The following is a 16,025-nucleotide window of genomic DNA, read 5'->3' as shown; positions in this document are numbered from 1 at the left end:
AAGAGTTTTAATTTCGAGGTTCTACAGCCTGAACGCACGGACTTTTGTCCCCATGTTCGTTAGGCATCGAGGCGGAGCACCAAACTACCAGCCCAAGCCGTTGATCGCCAAGCATCATTTTGACCCCGTAAAAGCTTGGAAGAGACGGCATGGCATTAGTACGAAGGAGCTGCCAATAGCCATGAAGAATCTTGAACTCGAGGATCAATCCACCGTTCAGCATCCGAAGGTTCATGTTTACTTTGCCGGTACAGGAGGTACTGCCTCCAAGTTGGCAGAGCGTCTCAAGAAGTTCCTAAAAGCCAACTCCGGAGCTGTTATTGGCGAGTATGGCTGCCTCAACTCATTTGACGCAACCAAGATTCACATGAACGACACATTCCTCTCGATCGTTGCTACTACTAGCCAAGGATAGTTGCCCTCCAATAGCCTCAACTTCAAGAAGAAGCTTGACACAGGAGAATTCCCGGAGGGAGTGAAGTATTCAATCTTTGGTCTTGGTGACGATGCTTATCGTTCGACTTTCAACGGCGCCGCAGAAATCATCGATGAAATTTACCATGAGAAGTTGGTCGCACCTTTACTGAATCATAAGCTCATTGAAAGCGACGTTTCTGTCGAGAATCCTCCTTTGAAGGTTTTCAGGCAATGGAAGGAGAGCATCATCAGTGTGATCGATGGCAAAGGAGAGGTTGTGAATAACGGTGCCGATTCCCTCCTCTCAGTCAATCCATACCTTCGTCATCGCGATCTTTTAAAGACTTTCAGCGAGGGAGCTATCACGTTTGAGCCCATGGACGACATTGTTGGTGGAATCTTGAAGTTGACAATTGAGATCACTGAAAATGATTGTCAAGACATGGGACATATTCGCATCCTTCCGCGCAACTCTACCGAGAATGTTCAGAAAGTCATGGAGATATTGAATCTCCCAACACTCGATGCAGTCATCGACCTACGTAGGTATGAAGGACAAATTCCGAATGACGACAAATGGATGGGAATTGTCTCAACTCAAGCATTTCTAAGCGACTATGTCGATCTCTGTGAACCTTTCACCACACTTAAGTGGGCTGGCGGTTTTCCTGAAGTGGAAAATATTTCTGTACTTCAGGTCTTGTCAGCATTCTCTGAGCAACTTCATGGTCCTAGTGTCAGCGCCGAGCTTCGTCATCGAATCCTTCTCTCCATGCCAACACTTCGGCCTCGCATCTACTCCCTCGCCTCTTCGAATTTGGAAGGCACTTCAATCAATCGTATTGGTGGTAATAATCAGGCTGAAATCTTAGTTCGTGTTCTTCCTGAAGGACGATTCAGTTCAACTTGCATCTCTTCCCTCCGTCCTGGTGACAAGATTTCCTACAAATTGGCACCCAACACTCTCGTCTTGCCCCTACTCCCCTCGCCCTATCTCGATCCCGTTGGATTCAAACCGACACATGTAATCCTAATTGGTACTGGAACTGGCTTGGCACCGATCCTCTCTTTTCTCTCTCGTCGCCTGACACAACTCATCGCTTCAGGTTCGAACTTTGATGAGAACTCATCCATAACCCTCTTTGCAGGTTTCCGTTCGCCTACTATTGACAAACCAGATGTCCCAGACGATAGAAAACTCTTTGAGCCCACTTTTCGACGTTTCTCTTCTTATGGTCTCTTCTCTGAATTGTATTACACTCCTAGCAACGAGGCAAAGATTCGCGTGCAAGACACTTTCGAAACAGATGACGTGAAGCATATGTTGCTGTTGAGGATTATAAAGCAAAAGGCATGGATCTTCGTTTGTGGTGGAGCAGAGATGGTGAAGGGTGTCAAGGATAAATTGGGAGAGGTACTTGGTGAGAAGGCTTTGGAACAGGTTTCGGAAGAGGGTAGATTGTTGTGTGAGGTCTTCTAGTAGTGGCTCGCACGGCTTCCGGAAGGGTAAGATTAAGTAGATCAGTTCCAGTCTGTATGCGGGGAAGCAGAATTAGGTTTTCATTTGCTCTTGGCAATCCAAAGTCACTTTTTTGACAGGGAAAAGAGAAGCGCTCTTCATGGAATGGTGGGAGAGATAGAGCAAGCATTGCATTTGTATTTTGCAACCTGGTAGATTCCGATTGCACGAAATGACTGAATTTGATTCGCACGTGAGAGCTTCCATAATCTTCGACGCATGTCCTGACATTGCCTGCTGAAGGGAACGCTATGGTGGTTGTCATTCCCATTCCCTTGTGGAGATTAAGAGTTAGATGGAGCATGGGATACCATAGGAACGGATAAAGATAGAGCAAATTCTACATCACAGCGAAGTATGGATAAGCAGCTCGGTATAGAGCTAAGATAATGAAAATGATAGACTGCGCATATGGTATTGCACGGTTCTCAAAGAAGAAAGAAAACATAAGATCAGTAGAGTAAACGGAAGAATCAAAGCTTGAATAATCGAATATTAACAGAAGTCATCTACCAGCAATCAATCCAACCAGTGCCTTTCCATGCATTAAACCAGTCCTTTCATCTCCCCATCAACTGACACTCTAGATGCTCTCGATCAGGTCTTCAAATAACATCCATTTCACGACGTCATCCCAACTAAGCAGCTACCATTGGATAAGGACCTCCGTTCGGGCCAGGATTCGGGCACACTGCAGGACCGAGAGGTACAGTGATAGAGCCGGCATTTGGGAATCCACCTTGAGCCCAGAGGACACCGATGTTTGGCAGTACAACGTTGCAGCTACAACCTGTCAGCTTTCATAGTCCTCATGAAACGAAACTTTGGCTTACCGGACATTGTTGATGGTGGCGACATTCGCTGCAACAATAGTGGGATCGTTGTTTGCAGCAACGATGTTCATTAATGCCTCGGGTACTTGGCCAAACATCTGTATTAAAGTATTGCTAGCGTACATAGCCGCTGTGGCATCGGAAGCGATCATGCTAGTGAGGAACATGAGTTGCACGGGTTCGTCGAGGGCTGTAGCAAGAACGGGCATTGCGTCTGCTGAAGGGGTGGACGAGGAGCCGACTGAATTCAGGAATTCGTTGACAATCTGAAGTGATGATTAGCTTTGGAACCTACAAACACTTGATGAGACGAGGGAGACGGAAATTTAAACATACAGTGATATCTCCATTCCACTTGTTAATGGAATCTTGAGCAGTTTCAGCTTGTCGTAAAGAAATGATTGGAGATGCGCTAGCAGTGTAGGCAAGAGCACTGAGAATGATGCTGCAGTTGAACTTCATTTTGACAAAGACCAATTAATAAACCAAAGAGTACAGATTTGGAAGATCAAGAGAGTGTTCCCAGGAAATAAGGAAATAGACAAATGAAATGGACAAAGGAAATTGAGAAGAAATTGTTGAGATGCGAAGGTGTCGAGTTGATGAGAGTGTCTTTTGGACTCGATTCTCGACCATACTTTATATACTTCTCGATGAAGCATTACCAACAATCATCCAGAAGAGAGTGTTGGACAGAATAGCTCCACTATGAGCTCCACTTTGATTTGGAATCTGATTATTCCGCCTGACTCCTGGAGCACTGCCCGAGAGAGCTGCTCTAAACTTCGCAGTGGCCTTTCGCTGCACACCACATTTCGCAACGTGCTATTGCAATGACGAGTTAGAACATTACTGGTGTGTTGGACATTCAGCCAAGACAACAGAAGGATTGCCCCGCTCATGCGTCGCAAGCTGCATCCTCCATATAGAAAACACAGTAAGATGTTAGATTTCTCGCTCCCACAAGCGAATCCAACACCCCGCCATGCGACGCCACAATCTTATTAGCTACATTTGAATCGTGAAAGATGTCGACAACAAACAAATGAAAGGAATAAGCATGGCTAGATGGATTTCATGGAAGCTTGTGCCGGATAAGTCCGGACTTGTTCACACACATGCCAGAGACAGCTACATTCCAAGCAGTAAAATGTAGCACAGTCTATTTTCAGCACAATTATCTAGTACTAATTGGTCATGTAATGCGATCGAAAAGTGAATCAATATATTCCCAAAGCAGAGGACAGCTTATTAGTAGGATTGCCAACATCTTTTGGGGCATCCAACGAAGGCGAACCAGTACTTCGGAAGACCAACATTCTCCGAAGAGTACGCATGAACATTAAACACCAGATTATCACATAATGATAGGATGGATCGCTTGTTATTGAAAAGGATCGCATCCCCACCATCTCACAAGCTTGGCAACGGAGAAGTTGGTCTGAACCAAAACCTCGGGCTCAAATACCAATGACATCTATTTGAGGTGACGGCACTCAATTTTCCGCGATCGAAGGAGCTGGAAATTTCAACCTCCATCTGGCACCCATGACCTGTGTGATGATAACAAAAATAAATCCAAAAGCAATGATGGCTGCCTGAATACCAAAAGTCGTCGCAGCTCCCGATTTAGCTACCCATTGAGTCTGGAAGTAAGTGACGCAGAATCCACCTACACCGTTGGTCAGCATTTACTTTCCACTTTCATGCTGATGGGATGGCATACCAGTTGTCCTCCAGAAGTTGATCCAGGAGCTAGCCAAAGCAGCATGATGTGGGAAGACGTCCAATGCGTAAGCACTGATGGCTGTCGTGCTCGCAACTTGAGCGAATGCCATCAATGACCAAGCTGCAGCAAGGCCTATCACTGGTAACTGCTTCTGTAATGTCTGACCATACAGCACCATTGCGCTGATACCAAAAGCGCAGGCCGGTCATACTGCCCAAAGTCGATTCTCCGGCTGGTATTGTCCATTGTGGGTTTTGATGTACCGATTGCAAAGAAAGTCGTTGAACCAGTGGCCCCACAGCTCACCTACGAGACCACCAACTATTGGAGCGAGGTAAAACAAAGATGCTTGCGTGTTGTCGAGAAGATACGGAGGAGGCCGGATGAACTGGGTTACTGTGGTTACGATACCGATTGCCCATGTGAAAAGTAGCATGATATAAAGAGCTGAAGATTTCGTGTTAGAACTCTGCAATACTTTCAAGATGTGGAAATCGGCCTACTGGGGAGAAGTAGCTGGGGTTTGATCAACAACTCAAGAAGCTGTTTCGATACAAGCATTAAGCTGGTTTGTCCTTTTGCTTTGGCTCCAGCTATACCGACCAGGATTGAGATCTTCGATGCTCCCGCTGTGGGCTTCCATGATTTGTCTCGATCGTACAGTGTTTCCTCTCCCAAAAGCACAACAAGGATTGCTGATACACCGTAGAACATAGCTAGAACACCCATATCAAACTGCCACGAAATACGTGACAACAAGAAAGACGAGACGAAGGGTCCGAGGAAAGGGCCAAGCAGAAACGTGAATGCCCAAATGTTGACCTTCCTGGCTCGTTCTAGAACAGTGAGCGACTGCTTTCCAATTCGCCATACTTTGCTTACCGTGGAAGAAGAAATATCATGGACAACCGAGAGCCCGATGACTTGAGGTGAAGTAGCAACAAAGCCTTGAAGAGTACGGAAAGCCGTGAAGCTCGCGTAATTCGGCATGAATGTCGCGATAAGGACCATAACGAAGCCCAAGACTTGGGACCAGAACAGTACTGGGAGGCTACGGCAAATCGTCAGATGACAGCCTTTGAAGATTCGTTGGCTACTTACCGGCCATATCTCTGAACGAAAGGTACAGCTAAGACCCCTCCAGGGCCTTGTAAGAAGATACCTCCACTGACAGATCTTGCTACATCAGGTACAGACATACCCCACGTCACAGCTTGAGCTTGGAAAAGAGTTGTGCCCCACGTCATTCCCCAATCCGTCAGAAGACTCGGAAGCAAGAGAGATATCAAGACTTTGTGCTTTCTGAGCCATGTCCAATTGAGAGGGTCTTCATTATCGTCCGAGGGTTGAGGAATAAGGATCGTGACTCCGTCTTTGGCGAGCTTGAGACCATCGTCAGCATCCGATGTGGTTTCTTTCACGAAATAGGTTCCTCCAGCGCTGGCGTTCTTCTCTGTGTCTTTATTTTGGCGTGGTGCGACGGCCCCTCTATCATCTCTATCTGAAGATGCAAGCACTGGAGCCTCGGGACTTGTGGTACTGTCAAGATCACACTTTTCGTTCGATGTGCCTGCCATTTCAACTTAATATTTAGGAGTCCTGTCTTTCGCAACTGCTAAGCAGATTCCATATGAGGGGAGAAGACAATTCAGTCGTCTGGACCACGTACGAATCGTGTATGCATCTGTCATCTTACACTGTCACATGAATACCTAGTAGGTGCATCGTAGATTACCGAAAGAAGTTCAGCCCCGAGAAAGTTAATATGGTCCACGAATGGCCGCAGAGCGATTCGGCGACGCATGTACTTGGCATTGGAAGCGAGTCGCAATGAATGTTTAAGTTTTTCGGAAGAGCACTTCCCCATGCGACCATAAGAATTCGTGCTCCCTGCTATCTTTTCAAAATGTGAGTCTAAAGATCATTTTTAGCTCGTTCTCGAAATTTACTGGCCGCTGTCACTGATAAGAGCTGATTTCCACGGGGATCGGTACACTTTCGAGGACTCTTGCAGCAATATCGACAATCAATAGTCAACCGATGTGGAGCCGTACTCTGGCCCGCTGTACAAACTTCATCGGCAGACCCTATCGTGGAGTACTCCATGCAGAGCTAACACTAGTTAGTGATGTCTTCCGAGAGCTTGGATCTCAGAGGAGCAAAAGCTGGAGCCGGAGACAATACCCGCTGCACGAACAAGGGAATTGCATGGAGGTCGCACCACATCGCGAAGCGAGCTCTCCATCGGTGAAATTCGTGGCCCATTTTGCGACAGGGCCCAATTTTACAAAATGTAAAGTATTGCGCACAACAAATCAAGTTTATATTTAATTCTTTTAATAAGAACGTAGAATATGTTCTTGATAAGTCAGAACTTGAATCTAATTAAAAGATGACTATGTACTAGTGTGTAATGTTAGAATTGGTACGGGACATTTTAGTATTCTCGAATACTAAAACCGGCTAAGAATTTCACAAATGGACAGAGCGAGCTTACTCCCACCGATGCCCAATTAAGATAGAAATGCGGTAGCGCTTACTCATCCTCCAGAGATCTCACAGTCTTTCAGTCTCGGGATGGCTTCTAAGTAAAAAGATAATGAGCGTAATACACACCAGAGGTTTTCTTGGAATTGTTGTAGCTTCTTGACCCTTCTTGCTCACCTCATCCTTTAGTCTTGCAATTCAGCTTCGACCAAACCTTCTCCCTTATCCATGTACCAAAATTTAACCACCTTGAGTCCCGCAGATTCGAGAAGTGCAGTCCACTGACTTTCTGACCGCTCCACACCTCCATGCAGTGACAGCATCCCAATATCTCTCCCCAGTGACTCTAATCCACATCCAGTGCTGGGAAGGATATGATCGCTGAGCAGAAGTTTCGAATATCCCTTGACCATCACTTTGGCTGTATTGAGCAGTATCTTTCGACAGTCTGCGTCTGTCCAATTGTGCATGATGTTTGCCATGAAGTAGGCTCGACTGCCACGAATGGGTTGAGGATCAAAGAAATTGAACTTCATACGCTCAATACCAGAATGTAAGTCCTTGACATCGTCAATAACTGCTGGTAAGTCTTGGAGAATGAATCTTCCGGGCGCATTGGGGTAATCAATTTTAAGCTGGGCGACTTCGTGTCCACGACCGCCTGCTATGTCGACAAACATGGTGTCGCCGATTTTCTGATCGAAAGCATCAATAATGTTTGACTTGACGGGATACATCTTCTCCCATGACTGGCCGGTCTTTGTCGCTCCTAGTTTCCCGGCCATGAACGTATTGAAATTGTCTGCGAACTCCGGCATGGTGTTCCAATATGCATATGACTCAAGAGGAGTGTGAAACGCATATTGCAACGGACCGGATACTGAATCTGAAGGCAGTTTGAAGCCATTCTTTCGGAAGTATTCTGGCATGGTGCTTAGACTTCTGAGACCAGCGTCATAGCTATGAAATCAACATCAAAACGGGTTGAAAGCTATCGAGGCGAAAAAACTCACAAGTGAATCATGCCTGCTTGTACGGATGGCGTCTTCAGATGCTGGGTGATCGCATTTGCTGCATAAACACGATCTCCTGCCTCTGTGACTAGACCAGCATATGTCAAGCCCCGAAGTACACGGACTGATAACCTGTCAGAAAGTCCTCAACGGGACGGAGATTCTGCGAATACCAATAAGTTGTTCCTCCGCTCCAGTCTTGGTAGCAAGCTCTGAGGACGAAATGCCACCTGACGCATCCGCTATGATATTGAACAGCTTGAGATCGATTGCTATCCGGGCACAGGCGTAGGTCGATGGCTGTTCGGGGTTGATTAGCGTTTGAAATCCATGGTACACCGAGCCCATACTTACAAAAAATACAACTCGCTGCACATGGTATTCTGGCGTCTCTAAAGCCGAAATTAATTTGCGAAGGTCTTTCAGTAGCTGAGGTCTAGAGTGTTTGTCTTCTATATGAGCAGGGCCGATACTTGTTTGCGACGAAACGCTATGAAGAAGGACGTCGAGAGACGGATCCGATACTGAGCTCATATTAATTAAATGTGCTAAAATAGAAAGAGCCTAAGCTAGAAGGAAAGAATTGCTTCTCGTGAACCTCTGAGTTGAGAGGGCTGAAGTGCCACAAGAAGGTATATGCAATGTCAATTGCATATGCCCCTACTAGCCGGAACTACCGTGCTAGCCTGCAGCATGCAGTTGGCGCTGCCGTTAACGATACCAACGATCGTTTTGAGATACCCCAGCACCGCTGAAATATAGCTTTTCTTAGTGCGGGGCAACATCATACGACAAGGATTAGCTTTCCCTCGGCTTCGAGTCACCAATCCAGTTGCCTTCCTCGGGAAGTGGACAAACAACGGTATGAGAGATCGATAGCTCTGAAAAGGATTACGTGGATCCTTGGCGAAGAGTCTGTAAGGTTCAGAGGGACCGAGGCATAGTAAGGAATTGATTACAAGGAGGCCAGAATGAGACGAAGCTCCATATAAAGATGATTTGTCGAACCAGGTACTTTCCGATTCGTTGCAGAGACCTTTGGGCTATCTATATGCAGATTTTTCTCGACCCCGTGAGAATGAAAGGAGTTGACCCATGTTCTCCACGAACAGCGAGACAAATTGCTGCAGATGACTCGAAGACAGATAAGATCGAGTTCAAGATGAACAGTAAACGCGGTCGGGACTCCACATTTACAACAATTCAAAATAAAAGAATGCTGGAGGAGTGAACTAGATCTTGTACTCCCTCAGGCTCCACGTGAAGCGAGGGGGAAAGGGGGAAGCTTGCTATTTTGGGACTAGCTGCGGGGACACAACGCCAAGACTCTAAGTATCAAGAAAGAAAGCTTGTTTTCATCTTATCTTTTTGCGCATCTCGAGTCTGCGACTGCGAGTATGTTTTCTTCACCTTCAGCAAAGTCTTGATAGATTGACATCTTCAATGCATATGCGGTTAATATGTACGTCTTGAGATATCCGTCTACGTCATCTTCCTCTCGTTTCTTCTCCTCCCTGCAAAAGCAATTTCTGAAACATCAAATCTCCAGCACCCTCCAAACCACCTCCAGGTCGACCAGGTCTCAGCAATTCCACGCCGCAATGGCAGATATCAGAGACTTCACGCCGCACTCGGCAATGTCTTCGCCGACGACTCACGTAAACTTCGACCTCGAAGCTGGACGTACATCAGGAACGACTGCAGGCCAGAGTCCGAACCACCGCCCACTCTCTATACGATCCGAACCAGACGAGAAGATAGGCGTTTCTCCAATCCTAAAGCGTCGGCAGACGCGATCGAATACTTCCAAGACATTCTCGACTGTTGATATCGCTGCCACACGGCCGAGCTGGGCCCCAGGACAAGAACCTGGTCTGGATCCGAGCAAACCCAATGGCGGAAGACCGCAGACTCCCACACTCCATGAAGAGTGCCAGATTACGGTGGTGGATTTCAGTGAGAAGGATATGCAGATGCACGAATTCGACAATGCCGGCATCATCGATTTCGTGAAGAAGCCGCAGGAAAGCTGGATTTCTTGCAGATGTACCAAATCCCGTTGCTCAAATTCTCTTTCTTCCTATGCTAATTCCGTTGTAAGGGATCAATGTAAACGGCTTGAGCTGGGACGTGATACAAGCTTTGGGAAAGTACAAGAAGCTCCACAAATTGGCTATTGAGGATATGGTCAACACAAACAATAGGACAAAAGCTGATTGGTAAGGATTGTTTCTTCAGAAGTTCATCTCCGCTTACAAGAAAAGGTACACCGATCATACCTACATGGTATTCACACTTCAGAAACTGGTCCACCTACATCGAGACGAAGATAGCGACTCCGAAGGAGATGAGATGGATAGCATTGGCGGTTCACGGAAAGCTCCACGCAGCAGAGTTTCAAAATACTTCCGCAAGCTGTTCTCAGGATCGAAAGCAAAGTTTGATGAGAAGCAGAGGACAGCAGATATTGTGGCTGGTGTACATGACCCCGCAAGCGACTTCATATCCGGACATACGGATGGCACGCATGATACCCCAGTACAAAAGTTAAGAACATTACAGCGATACCATGGGGGACCGAATAAAGCTCGAATGGAATACATGGAACGACACTCTCCCTTGACAAGAAGGAGACTGGCTATCAGTGCTGAGCAGGTCTCAATATTTCTTACATCCGGTATGTACTGACTCGCTGTCTGGATATTGACACAATTGCTGATCACATAACAGACAATACGGTCATCTCATTCTTTGAGTCGTCTGCAGACGATATCGAAATTCCCATGGTTCAACGTCTCAGTACGCCCGAGACTATTTTGAGGAGGTCCTGCGATGCTTCCATGCTTGTCCAAGCTATCATCGATGCGACTATCGATCTTGCAATTCCAGCAGCCACCGCATATCAAGATGTCATTGGCGATCTAGAGCTTGATGTCTTGACGAACCCAAGCATAAAACAATGTACCAGCCTGTACATCGTAACAAGTGAGATCACATCGATGCGAAACTTCGTCAGCCCAATCCATAATCTCATCAACGCTCTTCAAGACCACAAGAGTCCTGCGCTCATTGCAGGCGTTGGTGGCCGCGATAACAAAAACTCCTCCACGGCTGTAAAGATCAGTCCTATGGCACAAACATACCTCGGTGACGTCGAGGACCACATTGTCTTGATCACAGATTCTCTTGATCAGATGCGAAGGTCTTGCGACAACATGATCGATCTAATCTTCAACACCATTTCAGCGTTCCAGAACGAGTCGATGAAACAGCTCACTATCGTGACTATCATCTTCTTACCTCTGACTTTCCTCACGGGTTACTTTGGTATGAATCTGACAGAATTTCCTGCTATCCATCATGGCGAGACCTATTTCTGGGCTATAGCAGCACCGGTCTTCGTTGTCACCGCCGTCTTCTTGATGCGAGATCGTCTGGTGTGGTGGGCTACCCGTGTCGTGCAACGGAGAGGTATCTCCAGGAGTAGAAAAGGGCGAATGGGTGGGCAAGCTGCCGCGAAGAGAAATAGGTAGTCCCTGAATATATTGCAATGTATCGCCTCCAAACTACGTTTAGACCCGAGAACTGCTTCCTCCTCAGTCAATCTTGTTTCACAGCATCATGTCCATCCGAAAAACAAAGGTATATATCATCACGTGACTACATATGGAGCTCTTTTTGATCACAAACCGAGGCTTTATACTCAACATATAGCCCATTTAGATGAAGCTTCGTGCTGCCAGCAAGTCTATAAAGTCTATTAGTCCATAAAACCTCATTGCCTGCTCCAGCATCTGGTCTCTCTCTGGGGATCTTGGGCACTAGTGCAATTCTATAAATAGCACGCAACCTCGTATCTGCAGAACGTTAAAAGACATTGTTCAACTTTTCAACATATTTGCCACGAACTAAATACATCGAATGTCATGAATGCAAGCGTATTCTGAGTTCCGATTATCCGACATCCAATTGAGGAAGCTGCTTCTGGTCCTCCACTATGGTAGTCCTCTTCCATGATGCGCTTTCCCGTGGGGAAAATGTTTCTTAGACGTCACTGCCGCGCATTCTTTTTACCACCATTCCACCATCATCACATGTAGACTGTAAAGTCTCTTCACTGCTCATATAATCGTTGCACGTCCCATTCTCTCGTTACATTGCACCACACAACTCCAAGCTTCTTCTGCTCGGAATCAAACTATCTTCACACTCTCGTTAATCCGCTTGGACCACTTTCAAGATGCGATCATTCATTCTGGGAGCTTTGCTGCCAGCATTGACATGGGCCGCTCCAGCAGCAAAACGTGACGATGCTGAGCCCACGCTCATGACATTTACCTTTGCGGGCGAGTTGGTGACCGCAACCTACTACGGTACTGCAACCTCCACCGGGGCGGAAGCTTGTCCCACCGAGACATTCACGTACGACGGAGCTGTCATTACTGTTCCATACACTGGACCTGGTACTCCTCAATCTTGCTTGACTGCTGTCAGCTCGGCGGCAGCACCTTGTCCCACTGAGACGTTCACATACGAAGGGGTAGTCATCACTGTTCCATACACAGGACCCGGCACGCCTCAGTCCTGCTTGACCAGTAGTGAATCTACACCTACATCGGCTTCGCAAGTGGAAAGTTCTGAACCGAGCACGACTGTATCGGCTCCTACGGAGACTTCAGCACCTGCAAGCGTCGCCACAAGTTCTCCTACCACCATTGCCACGGGTCCTGGTGATGGTGGACCTTCAGTAGCAACATCCGACCTGGTTTCACCAACTACTTCAACTTCGGTAGCGGCCTCTACCTCCTCATCATCGAGCACTGTAGCTAAAGGATTCAACTATGGCTCCTCTGGCATGACACAATCGACTTACGTAACCCAATTCAACCTCGCTCGTGATCTGATAGGAACCTCTGGATTCACATCTGCTCGTTTATACACCAGCATCCAAGATGGAACAACGGCCGGCATCATCTCTGCTATTCCAGCCGCAATCGCTACCAAGACGTATCTCCTCCTCGGTCTCTTCTATCCTAATGTTGATAACGAGATCGCCGCACTCACAGCTGCTATTGATGAATATGGAACTGACCTTGCTGATCTTGTACTTGGTATCTCTGTTGGATCGGAGGACCTATATCGTGATTCAGTACTTGGCATTAACGCCAATGAGGGCACTGGAGCGACTCCGGACGAACTTGTTTCATTCATTCAAGCTACACGAAATGCCATTGCGGGCACAGCGCTCTCGAGCACGTTAGTTGGACACGTCGATACTTGGAACTCCTGGACCAACGCTTCAAACGCAGCTGTGATCACCGTTTCCGATTTTATTGGCATGGACGCGTATCCTTATTACCAGACCACCGATGACAACGTCATTTCGAACGGCCAGTCGCTGTTTGAGACAGCGTACGACGCTACCGTTGCTGTAGCTGGCGGCAAGCCTGTCTGGATCACTGAAACAGGGTGGCCTGTCTTTGGATCGACCGAGGCTAACGCAGTAGCTAGCACCACAAATGCTGAGATCTATTGGCAGCAAGTCGGATGCGGCTTTGCGTTCGACAAGATCCCGACGTTTTGGTATGATCTTGTTGATGAAGGTGCGGTTCCTAGCTTCGGAGTAACGGACGGAACTACAACACCTCTTTATGATCTTACATGCTCTTCTTAGGCTATGAACACTAATAGAACTTTTAGTGGCTGTTGGGAGAGTCTGAAAATGGAGAGAGATTTTGGTCTTTTGGCGGTGCAAAGCATTGTAATGTAATGTTGATCACGTTTGGAAGTGCTGTAATGGTTACAGAATAATAGAAAATACATTCAAGACGTCTTACGCCCAAAAAGCTCACACCACCGCTCAAATCTCCATCGACTAATGACCCTCCTCGGACCACCAAAGCTTGCGTCTTTGGACTCTGAAATGCATTGCCAATCTTGCGTCGTAACTGCCGTGACACGCGCGAGGCCAACCGCTTGCACCAAATAAAGACATGCTTGTGGACGAACTCTAGATACATGCTTCTGCAGCTCGAAGATCCTATTCACCACCTCCTGCGCCTCTTCTTCTCGTTCTTGTTGCTCCAATGGACACACAGCAGCCATAAAGCGATTTGCCAACACCATACACGAGAGATACACACCCATGATCTTGCAGCGGCTATCACCTTCGATAGTAGCAGTGCAGATATCCGAAGGATCATCTCCGAGGAGTTCTTTGTAATTATCGTGCCATGAAAGAAGAGTCGCATGGAGCTGGCGAGCTCGGTCTGCGACGGCGATGACGAAGGGCGAATCAGTGCTGAGTTGTTGGACGACGGCGCTGGTGACGTCTTTTGCGATTCCGGGGGCGGAGCTCTTGATCATTAACATGGTGATGGCGGCTTCGCTACGATCCGATATGGCTGAGTCTCTGACTATGATGGACTGGAAGACGTCGCGCCATTGGTCCTCTTCGAGGAAGCAACGCTCGTTTTTTAGGAGAGCTTCATTGGACTATACCGGATGTTAGCATTTTCTTACTCGTTCTGATAGAAAATATCAAGTGAAGAGAGAGGATTCTGGTTACGTACAATTGCGCCAGCGTGGGCCATGAACAAAGCCTTTTCGAATTCTGTCGTAAAGTTTGCAGGACCTCGAAATTGAATCAAGCGCGCAGCACCAGCTGCATGGCGAACCCATGCAATTTCGTCGGATGTTGCTAAGAGCTGCAATTGTAGAATGGTTAGTTACAAGGATCTCCTGTCAAAAAGTGGGATGGATTGAAAAGCATACGCACCTCATAGATGGCCATGATCTCAGTCGCAAACAAAACTTCCGGCTTGAGGCATCTCTTGGGAGTATTGAGCACCTCTTGAAGATGTTTCAGAGCCTTCACGTATAAGGCTATGACAGTTGAGTGGTGAACTTCTCCCGGGGATAGAATCTGACGGACACGAGCGGCGACGCACTCGGCAGCATACCTGATGCACGGGAAGTGTTCGTAGGTACTAGGGAGAAAAGATAGGAACGACCACGGCTGGTATTGCCGAAGGTTGACTAGTTGGCAAGGGTTCGAAGAGAGGGAAGTGCGAGTGCTTCGCCCGACGTGGAAGGTTGCGAGATCTGATAGGTCTAAAATGTTGAAGCCGTACTTGTGGGTTATCTGCTCGTAGCCTGTGCCTGAAACATTCGCATAGAGTGTTTGGCTTTCACGTAAGACCAATGATAGATGGTCGACTTTGGGTATCTCGTTATCATCACTAGCTGGTTCTATTGGCTCCTCTGCAGCAAAGAAGTCATCGACTTCTAGAGCGTTGTGATCTTCAACATTGACTTTGAATTCAGTATCCGAGCGGGAGAGGTTGATTCCAGATACGGACGGCGCAACAAGCTTGTCTCTGACAAAGACTGGAGACTGTCGAACGTTGTACCTTTTCTGAGTCCCGTCTTGTTTTCGTGCAGCGAAGGCTTGTTTGATTGCCTGTTTGCGGATTCTAGCCCTCGTCGCGGGGTCTTGAGGCGGAGCCTCGATGCTTGAGTTAGCGAATGTGAAACTGATTTTCATTTGTTTAGTCGCCATCGCTATTGGCAGAGTCAAAAAGGCAACCTCGATATGGTATACAGGTATGAAGAGTGTGCAAGTGTGTGACAATGTGTCTTGTTGCCGGCGGAGATGTGAGCTCTGTTGCTGCTTAATCCAGATAAGTGGCAAGGGTAATGGCTTGTCTCACATGCACCTAGTCGTGAAGATGGATTGTGCTCAGTAAGCAACAGACCATTATGAATTTACATCGTGTGTTCTATTAAGGAATTTGTCTTTGGAGTTGAGAACGGCAGGGAAATCGAAACAGGGTCAGCACGCATATGCATTACATAAGGTAATGGGATCGGCCGCTGTGAGGCTAAAGCAAGAGCTTACCAGGGTAGTTGAACCGCAACGGGTTAGGCGCGGTTTCAAGCATCACTCCTCAAATTATGTCAGCGGCGCGAAATTCCCCCAGGATGGCACCAGCATTGCCTGAAAAGGTCACAAACCCCTGGCTTCA

The 16,025-nt window shown here is 47.2% G+C and overlaps 7 protein-coding genes across 7 annotated transcripts; 3 read left to right on the top strand and 4 right to left on the bottom strand.

The window, feature by feature from the left end:
* Positions 1 to 52: 52 nt before the first annotated feature.
* On the top strand, positions 53 to 1,897 carry LY89DRAFT_740537 (uncharacterized protein; the record flags this gene model as incomplete). Its single annotated transcript, XM_018220601.1, has 2 exons — positions 53 to 391; positions 443 to 1,897. 2 exons carry the CDS (start codon positions 53 to 55, stop codon positions 1,895 to 1,897), a joined length of 1,794 nt encoding a protein of 597 aa, XP_018064499.1.
* A 551-nt stretch (positions 1,898 to 2,448) lies between these two features.
* Positions 2,449 to 3,231, bottom strand: LY89DRAFT_787774 (uncharacterized protein; the record flags this gene model as incomplete). The annotated part of the gene is made up of 3 exons (XM_018223104.1): positions 2,449 to 2,719; positions 2,770 to 3,035; positions 3,106 to 3,231. 3 exons carry the CDS (start codon positions 3,229 to 3,231, stop codon positions 2,575 to 2,577), a joined length of 537 nt encoding a protein of 178 aa, XP_018064498.1. The 3' UTR covers positions 2,449 to 2,574.
* Positions 3,232 to 4,265: 1,034 nt separating this feature from the next.
* Positions 4,266 to 6,091, bottom strand: LY89DRAFT_723923 (MFS general substrate transporter; the record flags this gene model as incomplete). The annotated part of the gene is made up of 6 exons (XM_018218857.1): positions 5,600 to 6,091; positions 5,381 to 5,549; positions 5,002 to 5,350; positions 4,809 to 4,945; positions 4,496 to 4,658; positions 4,266 to 4,441 (listed from the first exon to the last, which is right to left on the bottom strand). Exons 1-6 carry the CDS (start codon positions 6,073 to 6,075, stop codon positions 4,266 to 4,268), a joined length of 1,470 nt encoding a protein of 489 aa, XP_018064497.1. The 5' UTR covers positions 6,076 to 6,091.
* A 1,079-nt stretch (positions 6,092 to 7,170) lies between these two features.
* LY89DRAFT_723922 (S-adenosyl-L-methionine-dependent methyltransferase) lies at positions 7,171 to 8,567 on the bottom strand (the record flags this gene model as incomplete). Its single annotated transcript, XM_018218856.1, has 4 exons — positions 8,353 to 8,567; positions 8,172 to 8,298; positions 7,999 to 8,122; positions 7,171 to 7,945 (listed from the first exon to the last, which is right to left on the bottom strand). The coding sequence occupies exons 1-4, from the start codon at positions 8,530 to 8,532 to the stop codon at positions 7,171 to 7,173; spliced, it is 1,206 nt and encodes a 401-aa protein (XP_018064496.1). The 5' UTR covers positions 8,533 to 8,567.
* A 1,068-nt stretch (positions 8,568 to 9,635) lies between these two features.
* On the top strand, positions 9,636 to 11,531 carry LY89DRAFT_596838 (uncharacterized protein; the record flags this gene model as incomplete). Its single annotated transcript, XM_018209944.1, has 4 exons — positions 9,636 to 10,044; positions 10,100 to 10,217; positions 10,263 to 10,675; positions 10,729 to 11,531. 4 exons carry the CDS (start codon positions 9,636 to 9,638, stop codon positions 11,529 to 11,531), a joined length of 1,743 nt encoding a protein of 580 aa, XP_018064495.1.
* A 369-nt stretch (positions 11,532 to 11,900) lies between these two features.
* Positions 11,901 to 13,838, top strand: LY89DRAFT_689963 (glycoside hydrolase). The gene has a single exon (XM_018216002.1). The coding sequence runs from the start codon at positions 12,239 to 12,241 to the stop codon at positions 13,670 to 13,672; it is 1,434 nt and encodes a 477-aa protein (XP_018064494.1). The 5' UTR covers positions 11,901 to 12,238; the 3' UTR covers positions 13,673 to 13,838.
* LY89DRAFT_656779 (uncharacterized protein) lies at positions 13,822 to 15,797 on the bottom strand (the record flags this gene model as incomplete). The annotated part of the gene is made up of 3 exons (XM_018212403.1): positions 14,777 to 15,797; positions 14,571 to 14,705; positions 13,822 to 14,493 (listed from the first exon to the last, which is right to left on the bottom strand). Exons 1-3 carry the CDS (start codon positions 15,557 to 15,559, stop codon positions 13,822 to 13,824), a joined length of 1,590 nt encoding a protein of 529 aa, XP_018064493.1. The 5' UTR covers positions 15,560 to 15,797.
* Positions 15,798 to 16,025: the final 228 nt, after the last annotated feature.

Source organism: Mollisia scopiformis (genome assembly GCF_001500285.1).
Source record: "Mollisia scopiformis unplaced genomic scaffold LY89scaffold_27, whole genome shotgun sequence".
Classification (NCBI taxonomy): domain Eukaryota; kingdom Fungi; phylum Ascomycota; class Leotiomycetes; order Helotiales; family Mollisiaceae; genus Mollisia; species Mollisia scopiformis.
The sequence above is the reverse complement of the archived record's forward strand: the minus strand, read 5'-3'. Positions and strand labels throughout refer to the sequence as shown.